Source organism: Euwallacea similis, chromosome 2, assembly GCF_039881205.1.
Source record: "Euwallacea similis isolate ESF13 chromosome 2, ESF131.1, whole genome shotgun sequence".
NCBI classification, from domain to species: domain Eukaryota; kingdom Metazoa; phylum Arthropoda; class Insecta; order Coleoptera; family Curculionidae; genus Euwallacea; species Euwallacea similis.
Genome location: NC_089610.1, coordinates 9,296,864 through 9,311,343, shown reverse-complemented (window position 1 = coordinate 9,311,343; position 14,480 = coordinate 9,296,864). Strand labels below are relative to the sequence as shown.

Here is a 14,480-nt window from a genome sequence, read left to right as displayed (position 1 = left end):
AACAGGCACGTAAACATGTGTATGTAACTCCCCATAATTAGCCAAAACTAACAGCATTTGAACACTAAACTTAATCCCATTCACCATGCTGATAAGAAATTTCTGAATATAAAATTGCTAGAACTCGCTTAGATTAACATCTTTGTTTCTTAAAGATCGCACTAGAGCTGAATTTAAAATGAGTGAGAAAGTTTCGATTATTGTTAACGCCCACAGCAGGCCTCCTGGAATGGTACTGATGGAGGAAAAAATTAGAAAACCCGAGCAAAGGAGAAACCAGTACATTGGAGGAATTGCCGGTAAGGCCTCCCAATAATGAATTTTCATACACTTATCCCATTTTGACGTTTTACAGCGTCACTTAATGGCTTCTGTGCAGGTACAGTACTAGCCTGGACCTCCCCAGCAATGCAACACATCCTACAACCTCCTTTAGGTAACAACACCACCATCCCCAATCAATCACTACCTTCACCAAGCTTCACGATCTCTACTCTTGAAGAAGCAGCAGTGGGAGCCACTCTCATGTTCGGAGCCACCCTGGCTGCAATACCCTCAGGAAAATGCGCCGATCTTTTTGGCAGAAAAATCGCTCTTCTCCTCATTGGACTTCTATATTTGAGCAATTACATCTTAATAGCTTGCGCTACAAATCTGTTGGTGTTACTAATCGCACGATTGTTTGCCGGAGTGGCCTTAGGGAGTAGCTGTGTGGTGGCTCCCATGTATATCGCAGAGATCACTGAAGAATCTCTTAGAGGCACCCTGGGCTCTTCATTCAGCCTCATGCTAACTCTAGGCATTCTGTACACCAACGTTATAGGAGTCGTTACTGAGTGGTTAGGACTGGCCATTGCTTTGGCTCTGACAAGTGGAGCTGCAGCATTATCCATCTTGTTCCTCCCCGAGACGCCTCTGTACCTGATAGCAGAAGAACGATTCGGCAAAGCTAGAAAATCGTTGATGTTTTATCGAGGAGATGAAGATCAAGTTTCTGAAGAGCTTACTGAACTGCAGAAGCATTTGCGCGAGCATCAAATGGGATCCTCAATTTGGGATTTATTTACCAAGAAGTGTTACAGAAAACCTTTGATCGCAATCTTGGGGGTGTTTATTTATCAGCAGTTTTGCGGTATAAACGCGGTGGTTTTCAACTTAATGCCCATATTTAGTGCCGCCAACATCAGTCCATGGGTTGCAGCCATTGTCCCCAACCTTCTGACCATTTTCGTGGGAGCAGTACTGGTCTTAATGGTCGAAAAAAAAGGGAGGAAATTCTTTATGCTTCTATCTTCAGCAGCGATGACAGTGAGTCTGACAGGGTTAGCAATATATTTCCAGTTTTCGTCAGCAACAAATAATGTGCTAGTGCCGACTGCGTGCGTTGGCGTTTTCATGGCAGGTTTCGCCCTAGGAATAGGACCAATTCCTTGGGTTTTACTTATAGAGCTGTTTACAGCCGAGATCAAAGGGGTTGCAAGCGGGGTTGTTGCGATGACCGGTTGGATATCCGCCATGGTGGTCACATTTTCGTATCCCTACTTGAAGGAAGCGTTTGGAAGTGCTATGACGTTTTGGGTCTTGGGGGTGTTTAATGTTTTGGGATGGATTTTTGTTCGGTTTGTCGTTCCGGAAACTAAGGTTCAACTACGAGTTAAATAATAAAGAAGAATAAAGTTACTTTAGAAAGTAGTGGAAAAATATTTTTTTCTGTAACTGTAAAACCTCGACATTGGGGTCGTAAAACCATTCCTCAACAGGGCGAGATGAAAATTTTGAACCATTGTCCTGTTGAAACAAAAATCGAATACGGATCTCCTATTCAACATAAGACAACGTTTCGGAATATATCCCTAAACAGAGTATCCCAAGATAAAATTTGCAGCAAATACCTCACAACTCTGTAAGAATTTTAAAAAAGTTTTTAATAGAAACACGTAGGATTGTGTTGGAACTACAAATTGAAATAATAATAAAATATATAAGAGGGCGCATAAAACTATGACGAAGGAAATTTCTAATTATTTAAGCGGTACACCCTACAGTATGATGCAAATGTATGGAATAAATTCATTTAAAATTCAACGATGTGGTTTTTGGAAAAACACTCGGATACGTAGATTTTTTTTTTCTTGCGGTTTTTCTAATGGCAAAGTCATATATACAAGGTGGCTCAAAATGAATTATAATCATCCATTTCATTTTTTCAAATGGAAACCCCAATTTTTTATTTCATTTTCAGATTCTACATCGAATTCTAAGTATGTTTCATGTACAATGTTCTATACCTATTTTATTATTTTCTTTATTTTGATTAGTATTGATTAATTTGAGATATTTTTGAAGGTTATTCGGACGGGCGACTGCTTGCTTGATCTTTCTCTGGATAAAAGTTTAAGTAATATTTCCCCGGGTGACCGCTTGTTTTCCCATTCAATTGACCTTCTCCCGAATGTTCGTTCACGTGACCTGTCCCCAACTGACCGTACAGGCGACCATTCTCTGGACGAATGTTCGGGCGACTTTTCCCCGTGGGACTATACCGGTTGACAAAGATAGAGTATCTCCATTTAGGGCCAATATATCAATGTCCTGGTAACTTTAGCAACAAAATAATTTCTAGGGAAGTGGGGAAACTGATCGACGGTTTGTTCTAATTTAGTTCTCATAATCCGCTAAAATCTGACCCTTAGCAAGAGTTTGATTTATAGGTTGTTAGGTGGGATGTCACGGGAAAAACAAAATGGCCTACGTAGTAAACTGAAAAAGACTCCCCATTTCTCATACATTCTACATTTTACCTTCATCTACTAGGTTGAATTAAAATTGAGAAAGTGTATAATCACAATAGTAATAATTTTATTAATACATTTAATAAATATTCACAAAAAATATAATAAATAGTTCGGTATTTAATACTGTAAAATGAGACCTATATTAAAGACTAGTAGAAAACAAATCCTCTTAAATTAATGGTTGATTATAGCAGAAATAATAAATTAACTTAATAAATATCGGAAGACTGAAACTAAACTATAACAGAGTTAAATGCATTGTGTTAGTTTTTAGTACGACTTTGGTTAGTTTTAAGGCATCTCTCCCGGTTTTAAACCAACGTAAATTTGGTCCTACCACTGCCGCTAAATATAATATTTCTAAGTTTTTTAAACTCTCGAGTAATTGCACAATTGTTCTATAAATGAGTATTTTTGCAGCTGCCGAACACAGGAGCTCTTGAAGTCCGAAACATGCAACATTATGCTGCTGGTTACACTATCCTGAAGAGCAAAATATAAAGAATGTTCATATGCGAAGCCTTAAAGTCGGTAAGTATGTATCTATTCGATTCATAGTCGGAACATTCCTACCTCACTACATGCAAAAACACTACAATTCATGCGCAATTAAGCGTGATTCATTAACCTGGCATTGATGTGCGCCTCTTCGATAATGCTGTTGATATCCTGGCCTTCTTCATGCTCCGCTTCTTGTAACCACTGAGTAATTTCTGTTATGTACATGTGACGTTGCAAAACATCTCTTGTCCGAGCTCTGCGCCCAATATACGAAGTTACACCCTGTAAAATGTAAAAAATATATTTAACATAAACAGTGGAGTATCTTCAACAAATTAAACACCTTTTTTAGCACTTGAAAAAGGAAGGCATTTTAAAAATTGGTCACGCTTACTTACCCCGTACATAAAATCCATTTGCAACGATTCTAGCAATTTGGGATCATTTACTTGATGCTCCAAGGAATTCCAATCCACTATCACTTCTTCGTGAAGCATCAGTTCCTCTATAAATATAAAATCACATTATTTAGTGTCCTGAAGTTGAGAGCTGAGCCAGTACCATCTCTTTTTGAGGTTTGTTGCTTGTACTGTATCCTAAACCTGAAGGCCTCCAAAACTGAGGCTACAACTATAGTCAGAACCACCATGGTAAATAAATAGAAAACCATGAAAAATATGCTAAAATTAATTAGTTATTTACCAACAAAATCTTACTTTTCATTAGTATTACCGTGAGTATGGGGAGTCTGAAACTATGGCGTAAGCATCCATGATAATGAACCAGTTATTAACCACTGTCAGTTCAAAGAGGGTCACCCCAGACCCCAGGAGATTGGAAAAATTGTTTAGGTAATAATAGTTAATTCCTGATGAATTGGTGGAATTTGAAAAGAATTTATAGAAAGGTTCCACAGTTGAGTTTCTATATAAAAAAAGCGTTAATTAACGATTAACAAATCAATAACATCACATACACGCAACAATTCTCCAGCTGCGCATCGTACTCTGCAAACAGTTCCATTCCTACAATGGCGAAAAAATAATACATGACCATCATGACTACTGCAGTGGACCACATAAGAGGAGATAAGAGTACCAACGTGCCAAAGATGTCTCGATAGCGCTTTTTGATTTTAAACAAACGCAGAATTCTGTGAAATTACAAGAAAGTGTTGTTGTATAAAGGCTGATAAAAAGTACCTTAAGGGCCTTAAAATGACTACTGCTGTGAAACTTGGAGAGAAGAGCAGCAAGATTGAGCCGAAAATTGCCAGGAGAGTGACGGATATGTCGAAGGTATTCCACCCTGATGAGATATACTCCGCCCAGCCGAAGCTTATTATTCGAACCAAAGCTTCGATCAGAAATACTAGATAAAACAATTTTGTGTTAAAGAAAATATTTGCGGACAATTGGTATATTATGTAGAGGTCAGTTTGAGTTTAAACTAACTAAAAGGATTACGACGTATTACAGCCCACGTTAACGAGCTTACCCCCATTACCTCTGTACAAAAAAAATGATGTAATGTTTTTCCTTCGCCATATTGTGAAGAAATATTATTTTTATACATTTGGTGATTGTACTGTGTAATTTGTGGTCTGTGAGGCCTGACTTTATCACTTACAGGAATAGAACAACCAGGCGTCCCATGATGCGCAGAAATACCTTGCTCCCAACTCTAAATCTACAGGAGACTCAATGACCCTTATAAACATTGCCAGTCCGTTTCCAATTATCAACGTGTCTGCAAAATTAATTTAACTACTAAAATTGTTTTTGGAATAATTTGCGTACTCACAAACAATATATTCGAAATAAGGCCATGTCACTATATATCTGGCGCTCCTACAGAGGGACCTTAAAGGTGGCCATGCAGCTGAAAACCACGGATCAGGGGGATCTTTATGCCTCCACCTCAAACTAATAGCGTCGTAAATATTGAGAAACTCCTCTTGGGTCAGCAAGCCTGTATTCGACGAGTTTAGTTGACGGTAAATCAAAATTACGTCTCTTTGACCTATAAACATCAAATTAATGCAAATTAATTAATACTGAGTCTCATTTTACTTGTTTTTGGAGAAAAGTATTTCATTAATCCTTGAAATTGCTTGAACCTTATGAAGTTGGGGTTTTGGCGACTGACAAGTAATCGAAAAGCCAATTTGCAGGCCTGCCTTTTGTGTAACAGCAACTTCCGGAACTTATCTTTTTCTATTCCTGTGAAGGTTTCATATACCACAGCCAACATCTGAATATTTCATTAAATTGCTACATATTGTGTAACAAGCCTGGAGTATAACTTCTCTTACCAAATTCATCAGGACATACAGAACGGTGGAGATATAGGAAATGAAAAAAACAGCGCTCCATCTTGATTGGTTGTATGATGGCATCATTACATCAGGGAAGCTAGAATTGCAATTAATTATTACTAAACATTTTTATTTAATAACAACTAACTTTGCAGTTGTTAGCAAAACAAACATGCTAATAAAGCTGTCAGACAGGGTCTTGAAGTAAAGATTGTGGTGGCTGCTGAATAGAAAATACCCTGGAAATTGTTATCGCTGTTTAAATGACAAAAATATGTGGTTTCCGTACCTAATAGTGCATAGCTGCAAACAAAAAACAATAACAAGACTAGCATGTCTAAAATGGGAGGTAGAGACTGCAGGATTTGTCTGATGTAGCGTCTGACTGCTCCACAGGCTCGAGTATCAACTAGAAATATTGGTCTTAAGCCTCTTGTGACCCGGAAATGGGATGATTGCCTGACTAGCACCACAAAGGCTTCAACCACCATGATCATTAAAGTCACACACTGAAATATTAAATTATAATAGTAGGGGTAAAATTTCTTTTAGTAAAAATTAAGGCACCTAATTGATTTTTTTACAACTCGCAATTTTAATCTTTTATAACTAGGCAGTGCTTGCCCACTCAGTATATACCCAATAAAAAAAACTTACATACAATAAACATATGCTCACCTTGATCATGGTTCTCTTATGATTCAGTATAGTGGACCATCCAATCCATCTTAGCTTAAGGGCCAGCTCAATACCAATAACCCCTGTCATATAATAAAAATTCTTTGATAACCTTATTTATAATAATAATCTAGATACATACCTAAGCAAACCAATTCCAGAGTACTATGAACAATGGGAGGCAATTCAAATCGTTCAACTGCAGGGTCTTCCACCAGGGCAAGTAGTAGCAATACTATTGAGAAAAATAAATCTAGGCCATAATACCACTTGTTATGGACTAGTAAATAAGCTGGTAAGGCTGAGGGATGTCTGGGATGGGAGTCAAATTTTTCATTATTTTCTCCTTCCTAAAGTAAGATTTAAAGTGTTTTATATAGTTATTAGGAAGACAGCAATATACCTCTAAAAATATTGCTGCCTCATGATAGTTCATCTCCCAATGATCTACGTCCCCACTATCCAAGTCCCTGGAGAGACTTGATCTGCTTCCCATTTCATCAAGAGGGTCTACAAATTTAAAAAGAATTTAAGGAGCGAATAAATTCAGTTTTAGGAGACCTACATAAAAACATTTTGTCAGCCTATAACACACAAATTGAGACTATAACAGAAAACATCCCTCTTACTCCTTACTTACATTTTTAGTCAGTTTAAAATTAAATCCTACCAAATGAACAATTAAAGAAGAATCTCAGTTATGTGTAAATGAACGCTGATAATCTCCAGTGTATTTAACTCGAAAATTAACAGAGATAAGGTTTATCTTGACACCTTATGATTTATGTTCCCAGTAAGCTGTGGACTTACTGGATGATGCGGATCCATAAGACACATTGTTCGCCTCTGCATTAAAGCGTTTGTAGCCGTCATCATCGGGCGAGCCCCTTGTTTCGGCCATGAGGAAGGAGCCCCTTTTACCCCTTTTCTTACTGTCAAAATCAGATGTGTTTGACATGAAGAATCATTGGTCAATTGACTATTTCTGTGGTTGGTTTCGACCAAAAGGCGAAGAAATTTGATTCAAAAGAATGATAACCGAATAATCTGGAATTTTTAGGATCAATTCGGGCCGTTATATTAAATTTCTAATTCAAATAATTGAATATATTCCTTATGACAATTTTAGTAAATATGATTGAAACCCCGATAATACGATATTATTGAATAATAATTCAATATGAGGCGGTCGTTAATAAGCAGGTGAGAAATTGAGAAATACACGATCTCTATTTATTAATTGGGTATATAAATTATTTAAAAAATATTTTAGTTTTGTTATTTACATTGTTTACATGTGCGTGCAAATTATCTCAGAATAAGAACATCTCTATAACCGTTTTGAATTTATTGAGAGCTCACTCGACAATCGATCCGTCAAATCATTGACGAGACTTGCCTTGAACAAGCCATAATATTCATTAGTAGTAATCTGGATGATTATGTCACTAAGTATGCAAATACTAAATAAGCAAAATGTCAACCTACTATATTGATATGTTTTAAATTATGACATACATTGATAAACAGTGTACGAACGAATCGAAAGCTGAATTTTGTTAATCGAATCAAATCTTGATAGTATTCTGCTCCGCAGAACACGACACACCGTATATCATGAACATTTAATTTTTATCGATAAATTTGGCTTTCGCAAAACCAGTGTCGTACTTGACAATTTTACACAAAAAATCAGTGAAAATTGAGTGCTCCGATTTCAGCCACATTGGGTTTCACAATAGGTGTACGATAGAGCTTTGATATGCCACGGTAAAAATTAGAATTGGACAACTTCGATTTTTTTGAGTCAAAAATTTTCATTATGTATAAGTCCATGATGTTTTTCGGATCCAAAAATCCAAGTTGTCCGACTCAAGTTTTGACTGCAGCATATCAATGCTGTGTCGTATGCCTTCTGCAGAACCAAATCTCGTTGAAATCGAAGCATTCAATTTTTACTTAATTTTTTTTTGCGCAAAATTGTCAAGTACTTCACTGGTTTTTCGATTACCAATTTTGAGAAGTCATAGTTTTTATGCATTTCAAGTAGTCTTTATGCATCGTGGGCAAATTTTTCACGGTTTTTGCAACACCAAATTTATGATGTCGTATTCGAGTTGTGACTTCAGATTATCATCGATGATAAGAGGTGTATTGTCTTCGTATTTAACATTCGAAAATACAAAAATGAATGAAGCGATACTGAAAATGGTTTTAATAATTACAAATATAAATGAAAACAATAATGTACTATTGTAAACTAAAATTTATATATTAATTTCCTCATTAACAAATATTTTATATACTTATATAACATTGAAAACCATTAACCGACTTACCCAGTTCCAATTCGTACCCCAAATCGAATTTATCAAAACGCAACCATTTTTGGTGCTTCACGCCGGAATAATCTTTGATAAACACATAATTATACAGCAAGCGATCGTTGAGAGGCATTTCTTTTTTACTGCGCCTAAAGTCTTTGAACAATTAAGTCTTTCATGGGAGAAGCAAGCATTTTGAATCTTAGTCATTCTCCATTTCGACGACCTTGCTTGGTGATAAAACTCTAAGCGACTGCGTGGTCAAGGTTTCAATTATTTTAGTAATCCCAGTGCAGCATAATATGCTTGATATTATTTAATTTGAGATAACTGTTGCCAACAAATGTTATTCCTTATTCTTCAAACACATAACTTGAATTTTCATTCTGGCCTTGCACTGTCTCAGCATGTCCTCGATTATGATCTCATCAGTCCTATCCACTTGTGGCACCACATCAATGGCCTCGTGAAAGTCATTTTTGGCTTTCTCTGTGCTGTAGTCCTGGAGAAAGTCTTGGAGGGCGCTGATATCAGCCCTGGCCTGTACTGCTCCTTCTCTAGAAAATCTCTGCACGCAGGACATTAAGCGATAAAGTTCTTCGGCTACTGTTTCCACAACTTGGGGCAGAACTGTGTTAAGTAAAGTGGGGGAGATGTGGATTATTTCCGAGTGCACATTGATCAGATTATTTATGCATTCTTTGACATAAGGGCGAATGTCTGTAGGGGGGATGGTTAAATGCCAATCGAAACGACCTAAATACATTGAAGGTTCAATGGTGCCCACTAAAGGATCGCTTTTTTGTTCTAAATACTTGTCTAAAATCGATTTTTCCAATTGTTCCAGTTTGTTTCTAGCTGTAGCTATTTGCAGAGGTGGCAGTGCATTTTCTTTAAATTTACCAGCAATCAAGTCCAAGACAGTGAGCTTAGTAAAGATGCAGTTGGATAGAGTAATTAGAAGACGATGCTCCCATATAGGAATATTGCTTTTACTGCCTGTTTTATGCGAACTTACCGGGGTGCCGATTAGCTGAGACACCACCGGAGATTCATGATAATCCTCACTGCATGCCAGATTATTCAAAACATCATGAAACGCTGTTAGAATGTGGTTCATTTGCTTTTCCATCTCTTTTTGAGCTGCAGGGTTTTCCAGCAAACTCACCTCTCGTTGCTCCACAGTAAAAGCAGAGTCTTTAACCACGTGCGCCACCCCTTCAATGAGGCGCATAAACTTCAAGGGTAGCTCTGTAACTCCAGTAAATTTGCCACTGTAGTTGATCTTCCAATCCTCGTCCAAAAGTTTTATTTGATCTATCGCCTGCAAGAATATGACACTCATGCAGTATATCCGCAAATCTTGCAATAATTGACTGATGATGTCTAGGGCTTCACTAGGGAGATCCAGCTTAATGAAGGTGGAGTATGTGGTTCTGACTGATTGTAAAAGTTCGGGCAAATACGCTGCTAATTCTTCCCTTTCATGCAAAACAAAAGATCCAAATTGAGTTCTTTCAGACTTCTCTAGAGTATTTGGAATTAAGCTGACTCTAATGTACTTGCAAAATGTTTCTATAACATTCATCACCATGTGTTTATACTCTACTTGTCGCCCAGCTTCAACTTTAACTTGCAATTCTCCAGAAAAATATGATTGCCCGATTTTCCATAAATCCGGGAAAGTCTCCGTGATACTTAAGCAGATTTCGTCAGTGAAATTCACACAGGCAGGAATGATGGTCAATTCCGTGGTAGGAGTTTTATTGTATTTTGAATATTTAGACGAACTTCCACCTTTTGAATTTTTACCTCCTTCAGGTTTATCCAAAGCTTTATGGTACTCATAAATTAAGCTGAATTTTTTGTTAATATACTCCGAACGCGCCTTAATAGCATCCCAAGCAGAATCAAATGGCGCATCTAAATTAACCAAATACCGTATCAGCCGTTTTTGCTGCTCCACAGTTACAGGCATTGTTTGTAGGTCCTGATGTAGTTTTCTTTGCAAATCATCGATGCGCTTTTCGACCTCATTAAGGGCGGTTTTGAAAATGGGAATGTCGGTTTTGTGGAAGAGGTTTCTCACGCGGATGTAGTCGTTTATGACAATGTCATAGTCGCCTTTTTTTATGTTGCGATCGATGACGCAGGGGAGACAAAAGAGGAAGCGAAATCTAACAACAAAAATTATTCCATTAGAAAAAAAGGTTCCTCTATAATAAATTATCAGAAGAACGTAGTCCACCATTCATCAAAGGAAAGATGATAAAAACAGAATGTTTAATAGTATATTTCTGTCTGTTGGATAAGTATTGGATAGAATAGCAACTCAAAGGTTCTATAATTATTTAAAACTCAAGACTCTATTAACATTACAGAGGCCACAAGATATGGCTTAAAACATTTTTATGATCTATGTCATATCTTACTTGTTAAAATTTTAATTTGCAAGATGCCTTAAGCAGCTTAGATGCAAAAATATACTTCAAAACTTACCTTGTCAAAACATTCAAAGCATTCCTAGTCTTCTCTGCTCTATCTTTTCTATTCAGCACATCATCAAACAATTTCCTCGCCTCATGTTCTGACTCCTTAATTGCCTTTTCCAGCTTCAAGGTGGGCTCATGTCCAAATTTTGGCAAATCAGTTTCATGTCTATCCTTCAAATTAACCAGAGTGTCTATCTGATCCATCACGGCTCCTATATTTGCCTTCAGGAATGACAGCTGGCCTTCCTTTTGACCTTGCACTTTTCTGCGCAAATGTACTAGGCCTAAAAGAGTTTTTTTTTTATTAATGAGAGGGAGACAATAGTGCACTTGCCTGCTTGCAAATCATTGAAACTTGTTGCTTGGTGGTTTTCCAATAAAAACCAACCAGCAGAAAAATTATCACTTGTGATATCTCCATTTTTACTGGGATAATACAGCAATAAATCATCTTCAGAAACCTTTTTTTCTGAATCTTCTACTGAGAGCCCCAGTGGGTCTTCTTGTTGGTAACTACTGGGGGATAAAGAGTGGCGGCCCCAAGTGAAAAATTCAGTCTCTTCAACCTAAATAATTCATAAATGAGCATATAAATTCCAAGAGAATGAAAACAAAAATTACCCAAACTGCACTTTCTTTTAGAGGCCCAATTGTAGCAATTTGATAGCCCTTAAAGGTAACATTGCAAGAACCAACCCCCCCTGATCTCGTTGTCACTATTACGTCTCCTAAATTGACACAAAAATACGTGGAAAAAACTGCAAATTTAATAACTAAACTCACCTTTTCCTTTGATGGGACCTGATATAGCTATAATTTTATTTACAGATTTCCATTCAGCAGTTAAAAGGGAGTCCACTCCGCAAATTGTCAGTCCGATTAAATCTTGGGGAGATTTCCCTAAATTTTCCCCCCGAATTTTTATTCGAGTACCCGGGGGGCCTTCATTAGGAGAAAGACCTGTAACTACTGGTGGCGGCATATTTGGCGAATTTTATCAATAAGAAATGTCTAATATGCTTGAGAATATGTATTATGAATGACCAAATTTGAACAAAACCATTAAGACACTTTATAATACTTATTTAAATAAATATTACAAAACGAAAAATAACCTTTAATAAATGTAAATAAACAATTAGTCTGACAGACAGCCATTTTTATGACACTGATAACAGATGAATTGACAGATATCCTTCTCAGTAAATCCAATCAGACGGTAAGATAGATTTGCGGTAACGTTGCATTACAAATTTATTGACTATTTTATAACAATAATATGTTTAATTAATACAAATACATTATTGCCAATTCTAATTGCTAGTATGGGTTTTTTAAAAACTAATAAATTCTAATTATGAAACATTCGTAATGTCTGGAAGATTTTACTGAATTTGTTATTTTACTATCAAATATTAAAATACAGCATTTTCCTCAATTTCTGTTATTTTCTAAGTAATTTTTGGTAATATCTTAAAAACCCTGGAACGTCACAAAAGCAACTTACCTAAGTTGAAGCTATACAAATGTCCTCAACAAGCTTCTCCTATGATCTCTTTGTAAAGTGCATAGAGCAAATCATCGAAACCTCCAATTTCCTCTTAGATGGTTGGACTTTAAATGAAAAACAGAATTGTGACAATGGAAAATACATAACTAAGAAATCAACAGTTTTGTTAAACAGTACCATAGTAACCTTTGAATACCATATAGCATTTCATATTAGCTACAGTGTCCCAGTCCTTGGTGTGAATGTTTGGAAGGCTGATGGCTCTTTATTGACAATGGAAGAAGTGTGGAATCTTAGTTATTGTTCAAATTCATTGAATATGTATGAGACTTTTACACAAATGGACCATCCAGTATTGTGCCAACCAATTTTGATGTTGCATCCATGCAAAACTGAGGAAATTATAAGGGAGTTTATGCAGAAGACCAAAAATCCTGTAGTGTCCTGGTTGAGTATCGTCAGTCATTTTGTGCATTTAGAACTTCTTGAGGAATATATTAAATGTTGTTTTTGATTGGAAATTATCTATTAGGAGCAAGGAATTTTGGTATCATGGACTGGATGATTAGACAGTAGGTAGATGGTTAAAGAAAACCACTTCATGATAATTATTCATAATTTATACTTAACTTATAATAAATTTTACATAAAACATCATGACTTCCTCATTGTTAACATTGTATTGATTTCCCACACTATTCTTCTTAAATGATCAATAACTTCCTTCAATTGTTTATTTTTCAAAACCACTTGTTCCATCACTTCCTTACTCTCCTCCAAAGCCAATCGATAAGGTTCGGAGTTCTTTTTCTCATCATGCTTTGGGTCCAACTCATCTTTGAACGGAATAAGACTTTCTATATGGGTATACTCCATTCCCTGAATTTGGCAATTTTCATTACACTTTTCATAAATCAACCTAAGTCTCTTAAAAAGCACTCTAATGGTCCTTAGCAACTCCTGTACTTTTGCCTTCTTTTCATTGCTCACATTGACTGACTGAGCAGTTCCAGCAGGTGGTTGTATGGCCTTCAATGTCTGAAACACCTCTTGGGTTCTGCTTACTATATCTTGTACTGTTTCTTGACCTAGCCGACATAAAGAAGCAGTGTTGAATTCCTTGGATTGCTGCTGCTGCTGAGTTGTCTGATTCTGTGGTGGAGTAGGAACTACTCCAGGGGTTTGTGCCCCGGGATGCATTGGATGATTCAAACCTTGATTAAACTCACTCATTGCAGTGTTAATAGGACTCATAGCTCCACTTAAAGGGTTGGCAATTTGACCCATCATGGGATTTCCTAATTGAGGAATCTGTCCTCCCATTTGATTGGGCATATTGCCCTGCATGCCTCCAGGTCCTATGCCCCCCTGCATGGGCCCTCCCAACTGGGAATTGATTGGGCTGATAGCTCCACCCATTGTATTGTTTAACTGGGACATCAAGGGATTCCCTATCTGGGACATTTGGGGACCCATTTGCCCAGGTATTGTGGTTTGCATGCCCGAGGTGTCCATCGCGTTTTGCATTGCAGCAGGGCCAAAAGAGGTGCGGAGGCTCCCTTGATTCGGATTATTCATGTTTTGCATAAAGTGATGACTTGGGGCCGCCATACTGCGTGGAGATAATTGGGTTTTGAATAGACTGAAAATTTTCTAATTTGCAATAATAAACACGGTAAACAATAAATAAAAAGTGAAATGACATGAACATTTCAATATACAATTTAATTATATCCTAGATTAAAAATAACTAGGAAGTAGGAGAGGCGGCAACGTTGCGATTAGTGCGGTTATCGCTTTGTTTAAATGTGAACAATTAGATTTAAAAATTATTATACCAAAAGAAGAGACTAACAGACCAAT

The 14,480-nt window shown here is 36.9% G+C and overlaps 5 protein-coding genes across 8 annotated transcripts; 2 read left to right on the top strand and 3 right to left on the bottom strand.

Moving 5' to 3' along the window:
* Positions 1 to 108: 108 nt before the first annotated feature.
* On the top strand, positions 109 to 1,662 carry LOC136419412 (solute carrier family 2, facilitated glucose transporter member 8-like). Its single transcript, XM_066405695.1, has 3 exons — positions 109 to 299; positions 356 to 379; positions 437 to 1,662. The coding sequence occupies exons 1-3, from the start codon at positions 179 to 181 to the stop codon at positions 1,660 to 1,662; spliced, it is 1,371 nt and encodes a 456-aa protein (XP_066261792.1). The 5' UTR covers positions 109 to 178.
* Positions 1,663 to 2,842: 1,180 nt separating this feature from the next.
* On the bottom strand, positions 2,843 to 8,886 carry LOC136419517 (two pore calcium channel protein 1-like). Of its 4 annotated transcripts, none has more exons than XM_066405917.1 (17): positions 8,631 to 8,886; positions 6,695 to 6,801; positions 6,434 to 6,641; positions 6,292 to 6,374; positions 5,903 to 6,122; positions 5,762 to 5,852; positions 5,611 to 5,710; positions 5,369 to 5,549; positions 5,100 to 5,318; positions 4,926 to 5,045; positions 4,499 to 4,667; positions 4,273 to 4,449; positions 4,029 to 4,220; positions 3,858 to 3,976; positions 3,695 to 3,801; positions 3,369 to 3,578; positions 2,843 to 3,278 (listed from the first exon to the last, which is right to left on the bottom strand). In XM_066405917.1, the coding sequence occupies exons 1-16, from the start codon at positions 8,746 to 8,748 to the stop codon at positions 3,405 to 3,407; spliced, it is 2,385 nt and encodes a 794-aa protein (XP_066262014.1). In that variant the 5' UTR covers positions 8,749 to 8,886; the 3' UTR covers positions 2,843 to 3,278; positions 3,369 to 3,404. The 4 variants fall into 4 exon arrangements, with proteins under 4 accessions (XP_066262014.1, XP_066262011.1, XP_066262012.1 ...); XM_066405914.1 differs by lacking the exon at positions 8,631 to 8,886 and adding an exon at positions 7,102 to 7,269; XM_066405915.1 differs by lacking the exon at positions 8,631 to 8,886 and adding an exon at positions 7,102 to 7,269 and having other exon boundaries at positions 3,374 to 3,578.
* Positions 8,822 to 12,222, bottom strand: Sec5 (secretory 5). Its single transcript, XM_066405913.1, has 5 exons — positions 11,891 to 12,222; positions 11,729 to 11,835; positions 11,442 to 11,673; positions 11,115 to 11,391; positions 8,822 to 10,792 (listed from the first exon to the last, which is right to left on the bottom strand). Exons 1-5 carry the CDS (start codon positions 12,087 to 12,089, stop codon positions 8,962 to 8,964), a joined length of 2,646 nt encoding a protein of 881 aa, XP_066262010.1. The 5' UTR covers positions 12,090 to 12,222; the 3' UTR covers positions 8,822 to 8,961.
* A 219-nt stretch (positions 12,223 to 12,441) lies between these two features.
* Atg10 (Autophagy-related 10) lies at positions 12,442 to 13,274 on the top strand. Its single transcript, XM_066405431.1, has one exon. It carries the CDS (start codon positions 12,634 to 12,636, stop codon positions 13,129 to 13,131), a length of 498 nt encoding a protein of 165 aa, XP_066261528.1. The 5' UTR covers positions 12,442 to 12,633; the 3' UTR covers positions 13,132 to 13,274.
* MED30 (Mediator complex subunit 30) lies at positions 13,220 to 14,311 on the bottom strand. Its single transcript, XM_066405429.1, has one exon. The coding sequence runs from the start codon at positions 14,226 to 14,228 to the stop codon at positions 13,272 to 13,274; it is 957 nt and encodes a 318-aa protein (XP_066261526.1). The 5' UTR covers positions 14,229 to 14,311; the 3' UTR covers positions 13,220 to 13,271.
* Positions 14,312 to 14,480: the final 169 nt, after the last annotated feature.

What these genes read in the sequence shown, in the direction of transcription:
- MED30 (XM_066405429.1), bottom strand. Translation starts at nt 14,228, where the DNA reads ATGGCGGCCCCAAGTCATCACTTTATGCAAAACATGAATAATCCGAAT.
- Sec5 (XM_066405913.1), bottom strand. Translation starts at nt 12,089, where the DNA reads ATGCCGCCACCAGTAGTTACAGGTCTTTCTCCTAATGAAGGCCCCCCG. An exon ending in TTTCAATGATTTGCAAGCAG is followed by an intron (nt 11,392 to 11,441) that starts GCAAGTGCACTA and finishes AAACTCTTTTAG; the next exon opens with GCCTAGTACATTTGCGCAGA. An exon ending in GCTTTGAATGTTTTGACAAG is followed by an intron (nt 10,793 to 11,114) that starts GTAAGTTTTGAA and finishes TTTTGTTGTTAG; the next exon opens with ATTTCGCTTCCTCTTTTGTC.
- Atg10 (XM_066405431.1), top strand. Translation starts at nt 12,634, where the DNA reads ATGTCCTCAACAAGCTTCTCCTATGATCTCTTTGTAAAGTGCATAGAG.
- LOC136419412 (XM_066405695.1), top strand. Translation starts at nt 179, where the DNA reads ATGAGTGAGAAAGTTTCGATTATTGTTAACGCCCACAGCAGGCCTCCT. An exon ending in GTACATTGGAGGAATTGCCG is followed by an intron (nt 300 to 355) that starts GTAAGGCCTCCC and finishes GACGTTTTACAG; the next exon opens with CGTCACTTAATGGCTTCTGT. An exon ending in ACTTAATGGCTTCTGTGCAG is followed by an intron (nt 380 to 436) that starts GTACAGTACTAG and finishes AACCTCCTTTAG; the next exon opens with GTAACAACACCACCATCCCC.
- LOC136419517 (XM_066405914.1), bottom strand. Translation starts at nt 7,249, where the DNA reads ATGTCAAACACATCTGATTTTGACAGTAAGAAAAGGGGTAAAAGGGGC. An exon ending in ATACTTTTCTCCAAAAACAA is followed by an intron (nt 5,319 to 5,368) that starts GTAAAATGAGAC and finishes TGATGTTTATAG; the next exon opens with GTCAAAGAGACGTAATTTTG. An exon ending in CAGCTGGAGAATTGTTGCGT is followed by an intron (nt 4,221 to 4,272) that starts GTATGTGATGTT and finishes TTTTTTATATAG; the next exon opens with AAACTCAACTGTGGAACCTT.